This window comes from Drosophila kikkawai, unplaced genomic scaffold (genome assembly GCF_030179895.1).
Source record: "Drosophila kikkawai strain 14028-0561.14 unplaced genomic scaffold, DkikHiC1v2 scaffold_185, whole genome shotgun sequence".
In the NCBI taxonomy this organism is placed as follows: Eukaryota; Metazoa; Arthropoda; class Insecta; order Diptera; family Drosophilidae; genus Drosophila; species Drosophila kikkawai.
In genome coordinates, this window is record NW_027222521.1 from 12,145 (window position 1) to 30,629 (window position 18,485).

At 36.3% G+C, this 18,485-nt stretch overlaps 1 protein-coding gene across 1 annotated transcript; it reads left to right on the forward strand.

Moving 5' to 3' along the window:
- The first annotated feature begins 5,347 nt into the window (after positions 1-5,347).
- On the forward strand, positions 5,348-15,962 carry LOC138929402 (uncharacterized). The gene is made up of 2 exons (XM_070288836.1): positions 5,348-5,415; positions 15,404-15,962. Exons 1-2 carry the CDS (start codon positions 5,348-5,350, stop codon positions 15,960-15,962), a joined length of 627 nt encoding a protein of 208 aa, XP_070144937.1.
- The last annotated feature ends 2,523 nt before the right edge of the window (positions 15,963-18,485 follow it).

Below are 18,485 nucleotides of genomic sequence, written 5' to 3' on the forward strand. Positions count from 1 at the left end.
TCAGCCTGAAAAGTGTGTGAAAAAGAACAAGGGTATAAAATATAGCAGCTTAAAAAAATAACATTTGATGGATATAAAACATGTCTATTTACTGGTCAGCAAGAATATGATTCTATGTGTATGTTTAGATCTAGAGGACATGAAATAAGCACGATAAAAATAACGAAAATAACATTAGACAATAAAGATGACAAGCGAATTATTTGTGATGATAGAGTTTCAACTTTAGCAATAGGACACTATTCAACAGTGGAAAATAGAATTAGGGGTGAAATGGCGATTTTAGAAGCTCAGTCACAGGATTTGGAGTCTCAAATTCAGAGACAAACTGATAGTCTTGTTCGTACAGAAAGACTAAAAAGAAAGTTGAAGGAAAATGAAAGTGCGACTATCAACCAAATGACACATTTAATAAAGCATTTCGCTTCCGATTATTATGCTAAGAAATTAAAAGAATGTTAAGAAAGACTAAAAAAAAAAAAAAAAATAAAAAAAAAAGAAAAGAAAGAAAAAAAATTTGTAAAATATATTAATAAATAAATACAACTATTAATTTAAGTTTGAAACAATATACTTTATTTAAAAATGTTTAAATATAAGATATTAAAATAAATCTAATGTATATAATATAATCAACACATAATTATAATCAATACAAAACAAAAAACAATTATAATAAAAATAGAATAAAATATTTCTCCATGTGTTTGAATTATTACAAAATTTCAGATGTTTCAATCCAACTATCAGCACTTTTTGGAAAATTGAGCCAGCGGACAAGCGCTCTGTTACCCTTTCTTTTCAAGACTTTTTCAACTAGGTATTCATCTGGGAAACTAGTTTTTTTCAGTTCTTCTTTATAAAAACCGCCCTTAATTGGATTAGAATTTAAATCCTCCAGTAAGTATGTCACAGGATTAGTATTTTGTACTTTAATAATTTTAAAGATTTCAGTGCTCCAATTTTGCGTATAGGCCTTTTCAAAAACTCCTTTATATTTAGAAATTCGAACATTATCACCAATTTTTAGTTTGCTACCTGTAAACATTTTTATGTTATTGTATACAGTTTTTAAAAATATGATTTTCATTCTCGCTGTTTACATCTATGGGAGCCATTTTTATTGTTCTATGTGTTGTATTATTATAATTATTTATTAACTCTTTGTACATGTCAATCCACTTATATGTACCATTGAAAGAAAACTCTTTCCACATGAGTTCTTTTAATGTTCTATTAAAACGTTCAACAATTGAAGCCTTTAGTGTACTAAAAGTTGAATAATGATTAATTTTATATCGTTTCATTAATGCTTTAAAGTGTGAGTTAAAGAACTCTTTCCCATCATCCGATTGAAGATTCTTAGGTACTCTTCCACCAGTTTTAAATACTTTTTCCATGGCCTCAGTTACATCTTTACCAGTTTTTGATTTAATTGCTTCACCCCATGCAAATTTTGAGAATGCATCTACAACAGTAAGAAGGTAGCGATACCCTTTATTAGTGGATGAATACTTCCCCATCTCGACTAAGTCCACTTGAAATAAATCATCAATCCCCTTCATAATAACCCTACGACGTAAAAAATGTTTACGTGATGGAGCGTGTAATTCATTAATAATACCCCGCCTACTCATTTTCACACAAGTTACTTAGAATATCCTTTTTTTTCAATAATACTTGAAATAATAACCTCAAGTCTGTCTAAACGATCCTCAATATCGGTGGCCCTCACATCAGGAATACTAATAATTAACTCCTCTTGATGTGACATTAGCGATGTCCTTATATCGTTCACAGCTTTATCAACGTACTCCTTGATAACTATGTCACCATTCTCTTTTGGAAAGCCTCCATTTTTTATACGTCTGCGTTGAATATTAAAGTTTCCATCTGTGTCTATGAAAAATCTTGTTGGTGTTTTCTCATATCGTTTTAAATGGTTAGAGCTCTGCTTATCATGAATATAGCGTCCAAACTTGTCAACAGACATTATGCAAATAACCTTATTTGAATACTGTTGTATTAATATATATACTTCATTAGTATATTATTTGAGCCTCTCTCAGTTCTTCAATTATGGATGTAATTTCATTCTCATGACTTGAATTTCCTGCAGATTTCGATGCTATTAATAGCTGTAATCGCTCAACTAATTCGTTTGGATTATCCCAAAATACATACTTTGGTTTATTCATGTCAAGTCTCATGAAACCAGTCCCAGTCATTAGTGGATTAGCATGTTTCGGGTAGATTCAGCAATAGGAGATTTAGCTAAAAGTGGTTTAATAATGCGAGAATATTTAAATGCTCTCGTTCCTTTCACCTGTCCATTTGGAAGAAAATTTCTTCGATAGACATTGGTTTGTAATAAAATTGATCTATAAATTTCCAATTCATCTGCATTATAATTTTCTGGATGATTATGAAAAATTAGGGAATATAATCCATTAGTAAGTCGCCACTTTTGATTATCATCAAATAAAATGTAATTGTGGGAAACAGTAATGCGACTGCTTCCAAGCATTAATTGACCATTTTCATTTTTTCTTGGGCCATATGTTTTATCCAAAATTCGGTCTCGTGCCAGTTCACTAATGTTTAAATTTTTTGAACTGTCTTCGTCTTCCAATGCACATTGGGATGAAATGCCTTTATTTTGGCCACAACCGTAATTTTAAAGCTAGAAAGTTGAAACTTGGAGAATTTGCTGCTTATATTATTTGTGAATTTCGGTTTTTTTTTTTTTAAACTGCCACCTTTCCTTCCCTGCCGCCCACATAATAGAACTGCAGTATATTAATATAAAATTCATATTAATGTTGTTATATTTTTTTTTTGTTGAATTTTTTTATCCATAATTGTTAGAAAATTTTTTATTTTAATATTTTTGCATATTATAACTTAAAACTTAAAAATAAGTACATAAACTTGTATTAATATAAACGTTCTTCTTCTAAATCAAAATCTAAATATGGTATACTTGTAAGGTTGTCTTTAATATTATATACTTGGGATGCATCTTCTGGATTTGGAGAAGCTAAAAGTGCAATAACTTCACTGGCAATGAGTGTGATTTTGAACTCTTTTTTTAAGCGATGCTTGATAAGTAAGGATCAGAAGAATCCAAAGCTCGATGAAATACGTCAGTTAAATTGTTCACTCGGCTATTTTTCCTCGCATGCAAATCAAAAAGTCGCGATGACATTGCGATTATTATACAGCCAAACTTCCTGTAAGTCACCTCGACGAATTCCACCCTGGCTCGCATCTGTTGAAATATCAAACCCCCCCGCAAGTTCCCGCAAATTATTTAATTGCTATCTGAATATACACATACTAACACATACTACCACATAAGCTGTTATTTGAATCCTGTTGTATCTTGCTAGATATGCTCCACGAAACACAAATATTTTAAGGTTAGAATCAACAAAACTAGTGTTTACGTATTTCATTAAAAGCATGACAAAACAAAAGCACAAATAATTAAACACTTATACAGATATTTTCTACATACAATGTGAAACATTTTCCATTTTAAGGTATTTTAATTGGTCAAACTGTTTAAGAATACGAGAACGTCAAAGTTAAGGAACTTGTCTAATCATCAAACTTGCACGCACTACGTGGCAAGAACAGTTGACTTTCAAGGGCTGGTGGAAGACAACGGCTGGACAATAAAATACCAATTAAATATTTTTGATGTCTAGGGACATTTCTTAGCTTAAAATAATTGTAACAATATTGATATATTAACACGAATTTTTTAGGTTTTGGCCAAAATAAAGGCATTTCATCTCAATGTGCAATGCTTGTTCCAATATCGAAGACGATACGTCATTAGGTAGTTGACTTGTTAACGCAGGTGATGTGGTAGGAGAGATAACATCATCCTCCTCTATAGCTGGTTGAGAAAAGAAATGGTCATCATCATCATCATCTTCACCATCAGCATCAGCATCATTATTGCCTTTTATTTTCCAATCACTTGAGTTGAAATCATCATTATGTTTAGGTGGTGATTTTTGTTTATTTGCAGTGTAAAATATGAGTTTTCTCTTTTTATGTGGGGGGGTATCAATGTCTAATGTTGAATTGTTTTGTTTAGTTTTTATTTCTGTATTATCATTTGAAAAATCCTTTGGAAATATATGTTGTAATTTTTTATTATTATTATTATTAACAAGTTCATGTAATGGGTCAGTTATAGGTTTAAATGCTTCTTCCAAACCCATAGTATTTAGAGATTGATATTGTTTTAATTCTGAAAATTTTTTCTTAAGAGCATTTCGACTTTTTGTCAATTGACTTAAAATATTTTCATTTATCATCATAAATAATGAAAATTAAAAGTTTATGAAGTGAAGTGGATATTACGTCTTCGCAGTTGAAATATGAACTGATGTATAAATCATGTTTCGATATCATTTATAGCGAAATCATAAAACCTTATTAGACCTATCAGCTGATCAGATAATCAGACCTGGTAGCTGATCAGATAAACAGACCTGGTACCTGATCAGATAATCAGACCTGGTAGCTGATCAGATAATCAGACCTGGTAGCTGATCAGATAAACAGACCTGGTAGCTGATCAGATAATCAGACCTGGTAGCTGATCAGATAAACAGACCTGGTACCTGATCAGATAATTAGACCTGCTAATATGTTTTTTTGCATTCTGAAAAAAGAAAGCTGAAATTGAAAACCAAATTCCCAATATCAAATTTATAAAAATTTATTTTATTTTATTTAATGAAATATTTATTTATTTTTATTATTATTATCATTTATTTAACAATATTTATTTTTATTTTCTTCTCATAATATTTATTTATTTATTTAATAATATTTATTTTTTATTTTTTAACTTTTTAAGCTGAAAAGAAAATGCTGGAAAAAATGATTCCCATACCCCAAATAAAAATGTTTTAATTTATTTAATAATATTTATTTTTTATTTTTTAACTTTTTAAGCTGAAAAGAAATTGCTGAAAAAAAAAAAATGATTCCCATACCGCAAATAAAAAAAGATTTAATTTACTTCTCAATATTTTTTTTTTATTTATTTTTTTTTTTTTTAACTTTTTAAGCTGAAAAGAAAATGCTGGAAAAAAAATGATTCCCCTTCCCCAAATAAAAAATGATTTTATTTACTTCTAATATTTTTTTATTCTTTTATTTATTTAATGTTTACAATTTTGGAAACACATCTGCGTTCCCATCCTCATATTTCATTAACAAATACGTTCTATTTTTAAACTTTTCAATCTCTATGTCCTTAATTATATTAAACCAACCGATTTGGTTGTTGATGATATCATTGTTCTCATTGTTATTCATCATGCTTGTGGTGGAGCTGGTGGTGGTGGTGCTGGTGGTGCTGGTGGTGGTGATGGTGGTGGTGGTGGTGTTGGAGCTGGTGGTGGTGGTGCTGGTGGTGGTGCTGGAGCTGGTGGTGCTGGAGCTGGTGGTGCTGGAGCTGGTGGTGCTGGAGCTGATGGTGCTGGAGCTGGTGGTGCTGGTGGTGCTGGAGCTGATGGTGCTGAAGCTGGTGGTGCTGGTGGTGTTGGAGCTGGTGGTGCTGATGCTGTGCCGATGTCGATGCTGATGCCGTTGTCGATGCTGATGCTGTTGCTGGTAGTCACTGAATGATATTTTCCTTCAGGATCTGGCCGAATTTATACCCAACCAAGGACCACAGTTTTGTGTGTGTGTGTGTGTGTGTGATTGGTTAAAAAGGGATAGATTTGCCAGTACCTGTTCAGCGTAGGGCAATAAAAAATGGAGGTAGCGATACACCAAAGCATCATTAGCGAGACGAAGAGCAGTCTAGCAAGAATTTTAGAGATAAGTGTCCACAGTTGACGGTTCCAAATTTTTGTACCCGCTGATAATTAAACATGAGATTTTTCCCAAATATAAAACTACTTCCAAAGGTGGTTGTAAATTTCCAAAACTGTCGAAATAATATGAATCTTTTCCTTTTTTAAAATAAGCCACCCAATGCGTTCCAATTGATGAAGAGTCTGCTAAATTAATTACTCCACACTCATGAAGATTTGGGAATTTCGGTAATTCATCCTTCATGTATACTCCACGAAAATGTGGAATATATTTAAAGCCGAACCTCATTATATCAAAGTTGGATAATGCCCTTTTGGGTAGCTCACTTAGTAGTTTTTTTGAATACGTTTTCGTTTTTGTTTATTTTTTGTAAATGAAATCCCATATCCTTTCCTATATGGCTGTAAATATAGGCCCTCACCCAACGCAACTGATTCCATCTTTCTATTATGCCTCTCGTTTTCTTGCAGCTGTGCTTTTGCTAGTCTTGCATTATTAATAGTCTTTGCAATTGCTGCACTTCCTGAAGCCAAACTTCCTACAGCACTTAGAGCTGTTAAAATTGGAACAAGTGGTAAGAAGCCACCCATTTTGGGTACATTGATTACCCTTGGTACAATTACATTTTTCCTACATCCAATTGTGCTTGATACTGCTTTGCGTGCTACTTTAATAGCATTCAATATGTCTAGCGGCTTTTTCTTTTTCAATTCCTTGGTAGCATGGTTTATTATTGAAGCAAGTGATTTTTTTACGACCCTTTTTTTACTGGCTTTGTTCCCATCCCAAACTTTTTCTTAGCCTTTATCATGTTTGTCACAAAATACGCAGCAGCTTTCTCACCAAGACTACTATCTTTCGCTTTTACACGTTCCCAAGCCCTATCAATTAAAACAGAGTCTGCTTTATGTCTATCACCCAGGTCTTTACTATTTGAATATTCTATATCGTGAATTCTGCAGGCTTCGTCTAATCCATTGATACCTCGATCCCCACGAGCTAATCTTTTATCTAGCTTTGTACCAGGACCACAGAAATTATAACCAGGTAGATGGGCCTCAAAGGGAAGAGCATTAATTATATTATTTACGAGACCTGCACCCTGTTTGACATTTGTTTTATGACTGTTTATATTATAAAAATGTTTACCCATTTTATAACAACCTTAATTATATATAAAGTTTGTCATTGAATGAAGTACATATCTCAATAACATGCGTTTATTAAGACAAAATAAAAGCATCATAGTTAGAAACATTGAATGTGGAGGACATGGAGAGAACAGAGCTCCACGCCATAGTACTTTGTTGCCGAATTCGATTAGAGCTTTGGTTATCGGTCCATCCAATTGTGGAAAAACTAACGTGATGATAAGCTTACTCGAGGATCCAAACGGTCTTAAATTCCAAAATATTTATGTGTTTTCAAAAAGCTTATACCAACCGAAATATCAATACTTGGAAAAACTAATAAAACCAATACAAGGAATGGGATATTACACATTTTCGGATAATGAAATAGTTTTGTCGCCACAGGAAGCTAAAAGTAATTCAATATTTATCTTTGATGACGTCGCTTGTGAAAAGCAAGAAAACATTCGGAACTATTTTTGCATGGGACGTCATAGAAATATTGATTCATTCTACTTATCACAAACTTATACACATATACCAAAACATTTGATACGTGATAATGCAAATTTTATTATAATGTTTAAGCAGGATGAATTGAACTTACGAAACATTTATCGAGACCATGTTGTTACTGACATGAATTATGAGACTTTTATGAAAATTGCACGAGAGTGTTGGATGGATAAATATGGCTTTCTCATAATTTCAAAGGATGATGAAATAAATACTGGTCGATATAGAAAAGGCTTTGATCAATTTATTATTCTATAATATTTAAAAATCATATATCTCTATCAAAATGATGATAAATAAGACAGTTCAGAAACAAGCGTCATAATGTCTACATCGCTAACAATTGCCTTAACTGGAAATACATCAATTATAAGCGAAAACTTTTTTCCACAAATTGAATTAAAACGTAATTATGAATGTGCTCTCATTGATTTTTATACATTCAATTCTATTCCGAATGTTGATAAGAGGAATAATCTATTTCATATTGGTGATAAAGTAATAGAAATACCGGAGGGTTCATATGAATTTGATGACATTATAAAATATATTTTTAATAATCTTAAAGAACATCAACTTCATGAGAGCGTTAAAATTGAATGTAATAATAATACATTTCAAGTTCAAGTTCTAACAAAAAATGAAACTATATATTTTAATCATGAACGATCGATTGGTCAGCTATTTGGATTCAATAAACGGAAATTAAGGCCTCATAATGATGAAATTCACAACTCGGATAATCCAATAAATATTTTAAAAGTAAATTCCATTAGATTGCAATGTAATATTATTAGCGGATCGTATGTTGGAAATAAACCAAATCATGTGCTTCACGAATTTGGGATTAATGTACCCCCTGGCTATAAAATGAACATTACCCCACGAAACTTAATTTATTTACCTGTCAACTGTAGAGAAATAAGCACGCTTGAAGTACGGGTAACTGATCAGAACGGAGATTTAATTAATCTGCGAGGAGAAACTGTATCAATTCGTTTACACTTGCGAGCAGCAGAATGATCATCTATAATAAAAAGCCCATTCCTCGCGCCCCTATCAACATTACTAAGTCGAAAGCTGAAGTGAAAACATCAACATCATCTCAAGGAGCTTCACATAAACGAGCTGCTCTATCATTAAAAAATAAATTGATTTTAAAATCACTTGGATTTAATATTAAATAAAGTTTTATAACTAGTTTTCAAATGAATGAAATTTTTCATGTTCAAGAAAAGCCTATCAATGATCAAAGTATCATTAAAAAGGAGTACCATACGCATCATCCATATCAACAAAACTTCAAAACAAATGATGAAGTCCGGATCTGTGTACAGAACTCTGACATCAATCTGTTGCCATGTGAAAGCTTTCTCCACTTTGAAGGCACACTTAGCAAAATTATTGATGCAAATACAGGAACAAGCAGTACAAATGGTGTTGATGGTCTACTTAAAAATAATTGCATGGCTTATTTTTTGGATGAAATAAGATACGAACTAAATGGAACTGAGCTTGATAGGACACGGTTCACTGGTATTACATCAACCCTCAAGAACTTTCTATCCATCAGTCATGAGGAAAAACATCTTTATCGCAATGCTGGATGGAGCGGAGGAGATGATATCAGATCTGGGGGTCATTTCTCCTTTTCTGTTCCGCTTCGGATGCTGTTGGGTTTTACAGAGGATTTTAGGAGAGTCATGTTAAATTGTAAACATGAAATAATCCTCCTACTAGCTAAAAATACAGATGAAATGTATCATAAAACTGTGGATGGGAAAACACATAATATTGCTATACACAGTATTAGTTGGAAAGTACCCCATATTGTTCCAAGCGATAGTACAAAAATTAAAATGTATAATATAGTGAAAAGTGGAGCTAGTCTTCCACTTTCATTTCGCAGCTGGGATTGTTATATAAATCCAACATTGGTACAGGGAACGCATCATGTATGGAATGTTAAGCTGGCTGCAAATAGAGAGAGACCACGATTTGCTATTATTGCATTCACCTTAAATGGAGAACTAATTTCAAACAATTTGAGAAATGCAAAGGTATATCTTAATTCCGATGTGTACCCTTATGAGGATTTGAATATTAAATACAATGAAAATCGTTTCGCTGTCTTGTATGATATGTATGCCAGATTTCAAGAGAGCTATTACAATAGAGAGTCCCATCCACTTCTATCTCCAACGGAATTTATGAGCAGGGCTCCCATTGTAGTTGTCGATCTCTCATATCAAAATGAGAGTGTAACATCAGGACCCATTGATATAAAAATTTCAACAGAACTAACTAAAGCGAGTGAGATGAATACGAAGGTATATTGCCTTCTCATTCATGATCGGTTAGTCGAATACACACCACTAACTGGATTGGTTCAACGTATTGTATAAAAATTGAATAACATTTCTTCAATCAATTTCTGGAAATCGTTGGAAGTGGACGTCTACGGAACAAAACATAAAAAAATAAATTCAACAAAATAATTAAATAAAAAATACTATAAAATGTTTATAAACAAAAGTGAAATGAAAAATGTATCCAAAATGGGGATCTATGAACTTATATGCAGAATAAACAATTTCTTGAAATATTGGAACAAAGACAATAAAATTTTCGGCGAGCACAAGAAATATCTGGAAGATTCAATAAAATATTTCAATAGAAGGATGGCCGATACTCCACTGGTTTCTAATGAACACGGACAACACTTCTCATCATGTTGCTGGGCTAAAAATGATGTCAACCATGGGGTTGATACATGCGCATGTCATTTCTTTACTGTACGCTCAACCAAATGTTTAAAAATTATAAATTCGTATTGTAATTTAGAACATCGATTTAGTTATTGAGAAAATAAAATTATACAATATTCAGAAAAAATAAACTATATTCAATACTTTTCATTGGGAAATGGGAAAATGGTTATTCTTTTCAGTTTTTTCATTTTCAGGTATGGGAAATTTACCTATAATAAAGGGGTGAGAGGACGAATCCTTTTCACCCTTAATTGAAAATAAATGAGAGACGTCTCGCCAGTTAATTGCAGAAAATATGTTGGTCTCGGTGACTTTTTATCAATTTGAAATGACTTTTGAGAACTGGTGGTATACGAAGCCATGGTCCTTTGTTTATCACATTAAGCAAATGAGATTGCCTCTAAAGTGGACGGCGTTCGGCGCCAGCCTTCGTTGACTTTTCCCTTCCTTTTCTTTGTTTTGAAATTAGTTTTTTAAACGGGTTGTATATCAATGCATGTTCCCTTCACCCACCCATTAATAAATGAGCTATAACCTTCTTGAGAAGTCTTCAATTAGTCAACATCGTAAACAACCTTTTTTTTTATGACTCTTTGACTCCGAAAGGGTATGTGGCATGGGTTTAAACCTCATCCCTTGAGTCCCGGTCGCATACATTATTTTACCTGTCTATGAGCGCCCTCCCCTCTCTTTATGAAATGGTTGATCGCTGACCAGCTTGTCCTTTCGTGTACACACAAGTCTCCATATGTATCACGAGCAAAAATCTCGACTGACCTTTTCATCCCTCCCTCTTCATTGCATTGTGCGTTTGCAGGTGTACCCGGTGTCATCTTCATCCCTTTAAGGATCGCACTGACCTTTTCACCCTCCATCCCCTTTTGGTGTGGGATTTGATTGTGGGAAACGAATGCGTGCGGGTCGAACGCTATCGCTCCCTCTCGAAGCCGTTTCGAGTGCGCCATCGGGGCGGTAACGTACCCGCTCCCGCGCGGATCGAACGTTATCGCTCCCTCTCGAAGCCGTTTCGTGTGCGCCTTCGAGGCGGTATCGTTCCCGCTCCCGCGCGGATCGAACGTTATCGCTCCCTCTCGAAGCCGTTTCGAGTGCGTCTTCGAGGCGGTAACGCACCCGCTCGCGCGCGGGTTGAACGATATCGCTCCCTCGCATACGCACTCGAAGGCGTATCGTGTGCGTTATCGCTCCCTCGCCCCCTCGCTCCCGTATCGACTGCGTCTTCGGGGCGGTACCGCTTCCGCACACGTTTCTCACGTGTCCTCAATCCATTCAATCACACCCTAATCAATTTTTATTACCCTACCCTTTTAAGGTGACAGGGGTCAGATCACCCCTATCTATTTAATTAATGACCCTAATTAACGATTAAAGATCAAAGCTGGCCCGCTTCTGAGGATATCCTACTACTGAAGTTAAATTCAATTTTTAAAAGCTTTTGCCCCCCTTAAGCCTTATGATCATCCCCCGCTGGAAGGCCTTTCAACGATGGAAAAGTAAACGTGTGAGTAATGCCTTAAACAAAAAAAATGGATATCTATTATATAGCAAGAAAGGAAGCTAACTTCGGCACACCGAAGTTTGTATACCCTTGCAGATTGGTTTTGATGTGTATATATTTTAAATTTAAATGCTGAACACACTCACAAAACAGAGTTTCATTACATTTTACCTATACTTATTATGTTTACAGTTTGACAGTTACAGTTTTACATTCCCAGCTTTACATTTTCTCCACATTTACCGATCGTTTATATGGCAGCTATATGATGTAGTTCTCCGATTTTCATAAAATTTTTAACAAAATTCTGAAATATTAAAAGAAGCTCATTTCTAAAAGTAGATAAGAATATGTTGAAAAACAACGAAGTTATAATTTTTTTCCTATTCATTTTCCGATCGTTCCTATGGCAGCTATAAGATATAGTCGTCCGATTTTCATAAAATTTTTACCAAAATTCTGGAATAATATAAAATGGCTATATCTCAAAAAGCCAAGTTATAATTTTTTTTCTAAAAATTTATCGAACATTTGTATGGGAGCTATATGATACAGTCGTCCGATCCGGCCCGTTCCGACATATATAGCAGTGAGAGTATATAGAAGACTTTATGCAAAGTTTCATTCAGATAGCTTTAAAACTGAGGGACTAGTTTGCGTAGAAACGGACAGACGGACGGACGGACGGACGGGCGGACGGACGGACAGACGGACAGACGGACAGACGGACAGACGGACAGACGGACAGACGGACATGGCTAGATCGACTCGGCTGTTGATGCTGATCAAGAATATATATACTTTATAGGGTCGGAAACGTCTTCTTCACTGCGTTGCAAACTTCTGACTGAAATTATAATACCCTGCAAGGGTATAAAAATAAGTCGAGTTTTCTGCGGGGATCAATTAACTCCAGAACGCACGAACCGATTTCGACGGTTTTGCATTCGTTGGAAAGGTCTCGGAATTTGTGATTTTATGCAGTAAAGAAAATTCAGGAAAAATTGCAACAGAAAGCGGGAAAATCATTTTTGCATAAAGCGCCAACACTCCCACATAGCATGCCATAATTCGTTACTCAGTTGATTTTATGACAAATCGAAATTGTGTTTCATTTGGAGTAAAATAAGTTATTCGTTTCATATCAGCATTTGTATTTAGGGTGGTAAGTTGAACTGTGTAAATTATGTGGATTAGAGGTTAAATTAACCGCTCTGCCTATGTTCCAAAATGCCTAGAGCACGACGTGTGAACATCGTTCTCCGCAGAAGGCATGCAATCCAGCAACAAGGGTATTCACAGAACTTAAGCGAGGAAAGACGAAATGCAAGAAGAGAATATGACCGATTAAGACGACGCGTGAGCACATGAATATCATTGGCATTATACAATCGCTTGGCATTTCAATATGATCCCTCTAAGAACTACAGAGATGATAGAAAATTAGATANTGGACCTATGACGATTATATGCCGATATTGCAATGCGTTAAAGTTTAAAAGAGAAACTGCTGGATTGTGCTGCGCAAGTGGAAAAGTCAAACTGGATCCATTACTTACACCACCACAGCCAATAAAAGCATTGTTTGATGGAAGTGATCCAGATTCCAGCCATTTTCTTCAACACATCCTTGAATACAATAACTGCTTTCGCATGACTTCCTTTGCAGCTAATATCATCCGAGAAGGCGGCTTCATGCCGACTTGCAAGGTAAAAGTTACAATCACTTACACAAAACACAAAGAATTGTAACATAATAACAACATATACTCTACGGACTACACCATCACACGATTCTTCAACAAATGATTGTTTGCAATTACAGATACAGGGACAAATATATCATTTGCATGGTTCATTGGTGCCAACAACAGAGGAACCGCATCAATTTCTGCAAATATATTTCATTTCGTCGATGGTGGATCAGCTGAATGTGCGGTGCAACATTCAGGGAACACGACGTATGAACCGATTTCCACGGTTTTGCATTCGTTGGAAAGGTCTTGGAATTCGTTATATAAGCAGTAAAGAAAATTCAGGAAAAATTGCAACAGAAAATCGGGAAAGTCATTTTTGCATAAAGGCCATCACTGATACATAGCATGCCGTAATTCTCTACTCAGTTTATTTTATGAAACAAAACAAAACTAATTTTGTGAAATTGTGAAGAATCAGTAAAAAAATAAGTTATTCATTCTCAGCTATTGCCGGACTGTCTTCGTCCCCGATTTTAATAAATTTAATATTGGGCACTTTCGAATGGCTTACTAATACAAATTGTGCATCTGAGCCTTGGGAATTTGGTGCTTTTCAGGGAAGCTTAGTGTCCACTTCTTCTTCCTCATATATTTCAGCGTCTTTTTCAAGAATAATTGCAACAGAAAAGGTGGTGAGTGTAATGTATAAATTATGTGGATTAGAGGTTAAATTAACCGCTCTGCCTATAGTCCTTGATCAAGACCAGCGGTGGAAATATTCTCAGCTATTGCCGGCCTGTCTTTGTCCCCGATTTTAATTAACTTATTGGGCACTTTCGAATGGTTTAGTAAAACAAATGGTGCATCTGAGCCTTGGGAATTTGTAGCATTTGAGGCAAGCTTAGTGTCCTCTTCTTCGGAATTTTTCAAGAATAATTGCAACAGAAAAGGTGGTGAGTTGAACTATGTAAATTATGCGGATTTGAGGTTAAATTAACCACTCTGCCTATAGGCCCATATCATATACATAACTCCAGAACCCACCAACCGATTTCCATGGTTTTGCAAAAAAAAAAAAGTTATTCGTTTCCTAACATTTCAATTGGAAACCAGCATTTGTCTTTAAGCTGGTAAGTTGACCTGTGAAAATTTTGTGGATTTGAGGTTAAATTAACCACTTTGCATATAGTTCAAAATGCCTAGAGCACGACGTTTGAACATCGGTCTCCTCACAAGGCATGCATGCCAGCAACAAGTGTGTTCACAGAACTTAAGCGAGGAGAGACGAAATGTAGTAAGGGAAAATGCCCGATTCAGACAACGCGTGAGCACACGAAGATCAACTGGTGTGCAGCATCTAAGAGGATCCCAACCAGCGTGGCAGGCTCCTAACACTTCCTCGACATAGCCATCGACCTCAGGACAAATTTCAAGAATCCTGAGATAGAGTGCTAGAAAATATTCGTTATCCGAAGGTGTCGCGGGTGAGACCGTGCCCCCGGTGTTGCCCATATCCGTTTTGTCCACTGGAGGGTCTCAACAGTTGTCCTCTCAGAGCCCCAGCTCCCTACCAGGGTGTCAGGCCCGGACTACCGTCCGAAATTGGTAAGGCGGATAATCAGCTTACCTTGAAAAAACCCCTTATGGCAATACCACCAACGAGACAGTTTCATCTTTCCTCCAGGCAGTACACGTCGAAGTAGTGTCAGACCTGTCAACTGACGCATTCATTGCCGCACTGAAACGCCTAATAGCAAGGCGCGGATTGCCCTCTGACATATTTTGCGACAACGCTACAAACTTCGTCGGAGCCAACAACAAGTTAGAAGCACTAAAGGTGTTTCTGTTTAAAGATGAAACAACTCGCATTATCTCGAATTTTTGTCGAAATGAATTTATAAGTTTTCATTTTATACCTCCCAGGGCACCCCACTTTGGTGGCTTATGGGAAGCAGCCGTCAAGAGCGTCAAGGGACTGCTGAACCGCACGCTGGCCAACACTCGTCTGACGTTCGAAGAGCTTACCACCGTCACTGAAGTGGAGTCTATACTCAACTCTCGGCCTCTTTCACCACTATCGACGGACCCGAACGATCTGGCTGCCCTCACACCAGGTCACTTCCTTGTGGGTGATTCCCTGCGATCACTCCCTGAGCCTTCAGTCGAGGATTCAAAGGTGGACCACCTGGAGCGCTGGCAAAGAGTCAGCGCGATCAAGCAATATCTTTGGCGTCGCTGGTCGCACGAGTACATCAACGAGCTTCAAATGCGGACCAACTGGACCCAGGCATCCCCGAATCTCTCCGTGGGAGACATGGTTCTCATACACGAAGACAACCTGCCGCCGCAACGCTGGCTGTTGGGGCGCATCGAAGCAGCCATACCAGGCAAGGATCAACGCGTGCGCGTCGCTGACGTGCGCACCGCTAAGGGAGTCTACCGACGCCCCACACATAAACTCGCTCTGCTGCCTGTCTCTTGAAAGTTGGCTTCAGACTTTCAATGGGGCCGGGATATTGGGTCAAGCCCAATTGGATTAAACAGCCAAGACACAACCCAGCTTATCTTACGTTTAGGCACATTTGCGAGCGAATGCAGCTGATCTCTCTGGCTCCGCTGGAGAGGCTTTTTTTATGATTAGATGTTTATCTTGGCTCTGGCCACTCTTGTAATTGCACTCTTGTAATTGCACTTTTGTAATTAACTCTTGTAAAAATAGCTGAACTGAACTGAACTGATTAATGAAGTATAAATTAATGTCACCTCCTAATAATAATAAATAAATGTTCAAGAACAAGCTTTTGAATCAAACATAGATATTGGGGAAGCTAAAGCTGTAAAACAACGATATTATCCCGTAAGCCCCGCGGTAGAAAAGTTAATGTTCGATGAAGTAGATCGTATGTTAAGTTTAGGAGTTATAGAACCCGCAGAAAGTGACTGGAGTTCGCCCATGAGATTGGTTGTGAAGCCCAACAAAGTTCGACTCTGTCTGGACGCACGCAGATTAAACTGTGTCACTAAAAAGGATGCTTATCCTTTACAGAGTATTGAAGGAATTTTTGCTCGACTCCCAAAAGCGAATATAATATCCAAATTAGACCTAAAGGACGCTTATTGGCAAATCGCGTTAACACAAGAAGCTAAACCGTTAACTGCCTTTACCGTTCCTGGCAGACCACTATACCAGTTTACGGTTATGCCATTTGGTCTTTGCAATGCCCCGTCGACAATGTGTAGGCTAATGGATTCTCTTATTCCTGCAGATTTACGAAATTGTGTTTTTGGTTATTTGGACGACATGTGTATAGTCTCCGAAAACTTTTCTGAGCATTTAGCCATCCTCGTTCGTATTGCGGAACAGTTCAGGAAAGCAAATTTAACTCTGAATATCGACAAAAGCAATTTCTGCGTAACTCGAATTAATTACTTAGGATATATTATTGGAATCGGAGGTATTTCAACCGATCCGTCGAAAATATCGTGTATCATAAACTGGCCCAGTCCCAATAACCTAAAGCAACTTCGAGGTTTCTTAGGAGTCTGTGGATGGTATCGTAGGTTTATACATTGTAACGGCCAGGAGTTCGAATTTTTAAAAACGAATATTTAAAAGCTTCAAAAGTTTTTTTATAATAGCTGAATTATAAAAAAAAAAAAAATAGCTATATTAAAATCTGGCATCGCTGACAAAAAAATGGCTTATCTTAAGCTTGCTCTCTTAATGCAGGTGCATTGATAAGCGCAGCCAACTTTGGTCCAGATAAAGCTTTCTGAGCTTATCTATATAAACCACCCACGCGGCTTTATTCGATCTTTTCCGGCCAATATAATAAAACTTCGCAGACATCGATCTTGTGTTTTGTGCAGTGAAAAAATAAAAATTCAGGTTAAATCCGTTTGCGCACATTTTTTTTAAACAATTATTATTGCACCCAAGCGCGTAAATAAATTGCGCCCAAGCGCTTTATTTAATAAATTGTGCCAACGGTTGGAAAAAAAAAGTGATTTAAGTTTTCGGGAGAAAAATTTTCTTCTTGGCTTCAACTTCGAGTTGGCCAAAGAAAACTCCCTGGACCGTTCGCCAGGAAAACTGCAAATAATCTTTGCAGCCTTTTTTGAAAGGTATGTGTTTTTTTTAAACGGCAGAATTAAATTGCGTTTTCTAACGCCAAATTTATTTCATATTAGTGTTGCCTTTGGAAGCTGAAAAACCCTCCCGACTACGGGAAATAGAGAGAACTACATTGGAAAAATCTAAAGTGAGGAAAACCGTCCATTTGGATCCCGGCTTGAGGAAAATTCAACCCGAAATCCGCACCTGGCCAGCCCCTAAATCCGCACCTGTACCCAGCAGCAAAAAGCACAGGGCAGCGGTAGCGCTTGGTCCAGCGACGTCGGCAGAGGCAGAGCAGAGGAATGATAAGGCGGAGGCAGCGATCGCACCACGCGTTTTAGGAAAAGGGTTTTGTTGTAAAAAAATGGTTGTTGTTTTTCTAAGCTTGTTTTGCATTTGATTTTCTTTTGTTCTCTTTTGCTCGGCAAATGCATAAAAAGTAAAGAGAGTGTTGCGACGTAGAAATGACCTACAATTAAATTAAATTAAAATGCCGAATTAAATTCGATAGAAATTTTTTTCCATTCTTACGCTAACTTAAAGTTTTAGTAATTAAAAAAAAAATATTACATATGAGAAGTTAAGTTCAATTTTTAAAAGCTTTTGCCCCCCTTAAGCCTTATGATCATCCCCCGCTGGAAGGCCTTTCAACGATGGAAAAGTAAACGTGTGAGTAATGCCTTAAACAAAAAAATATATATCTATTATATAAAAATAAGTCGAGTTTTCTGCGGGGATCAATTACCTCCAGAACGCACGAACCGATTTCCACGGTTTTGCATTCGTTGGAAAGGTCTCGGAATTTGTGATTTTATGCAGTAAAGAAAATTCAGGAAAAATTGCAACAGAAAGCGGGAAAATCATTTTTGCATAAAGCGCCAACACTCC

What these genes read in the sequence shown, in the direction of transcription:
- LOC138929402 (XM_070288836.1), top strand. Translation starts at nt 5,348, where the DNA reads ATGCTTGTGGTGGAGCTGGTGGTGGTGGTGCTGGTGGTGCTGGTGGTG. An exon ending in GTGATGGTGGTGGTGGTGGT is followed by an intron (nt 5,416 to 15,403) that starts GTTGGAGCTGGT and finishes TATACCTCCCAG; the next exon opens with GGCACCCCACTTTGGTGGCT.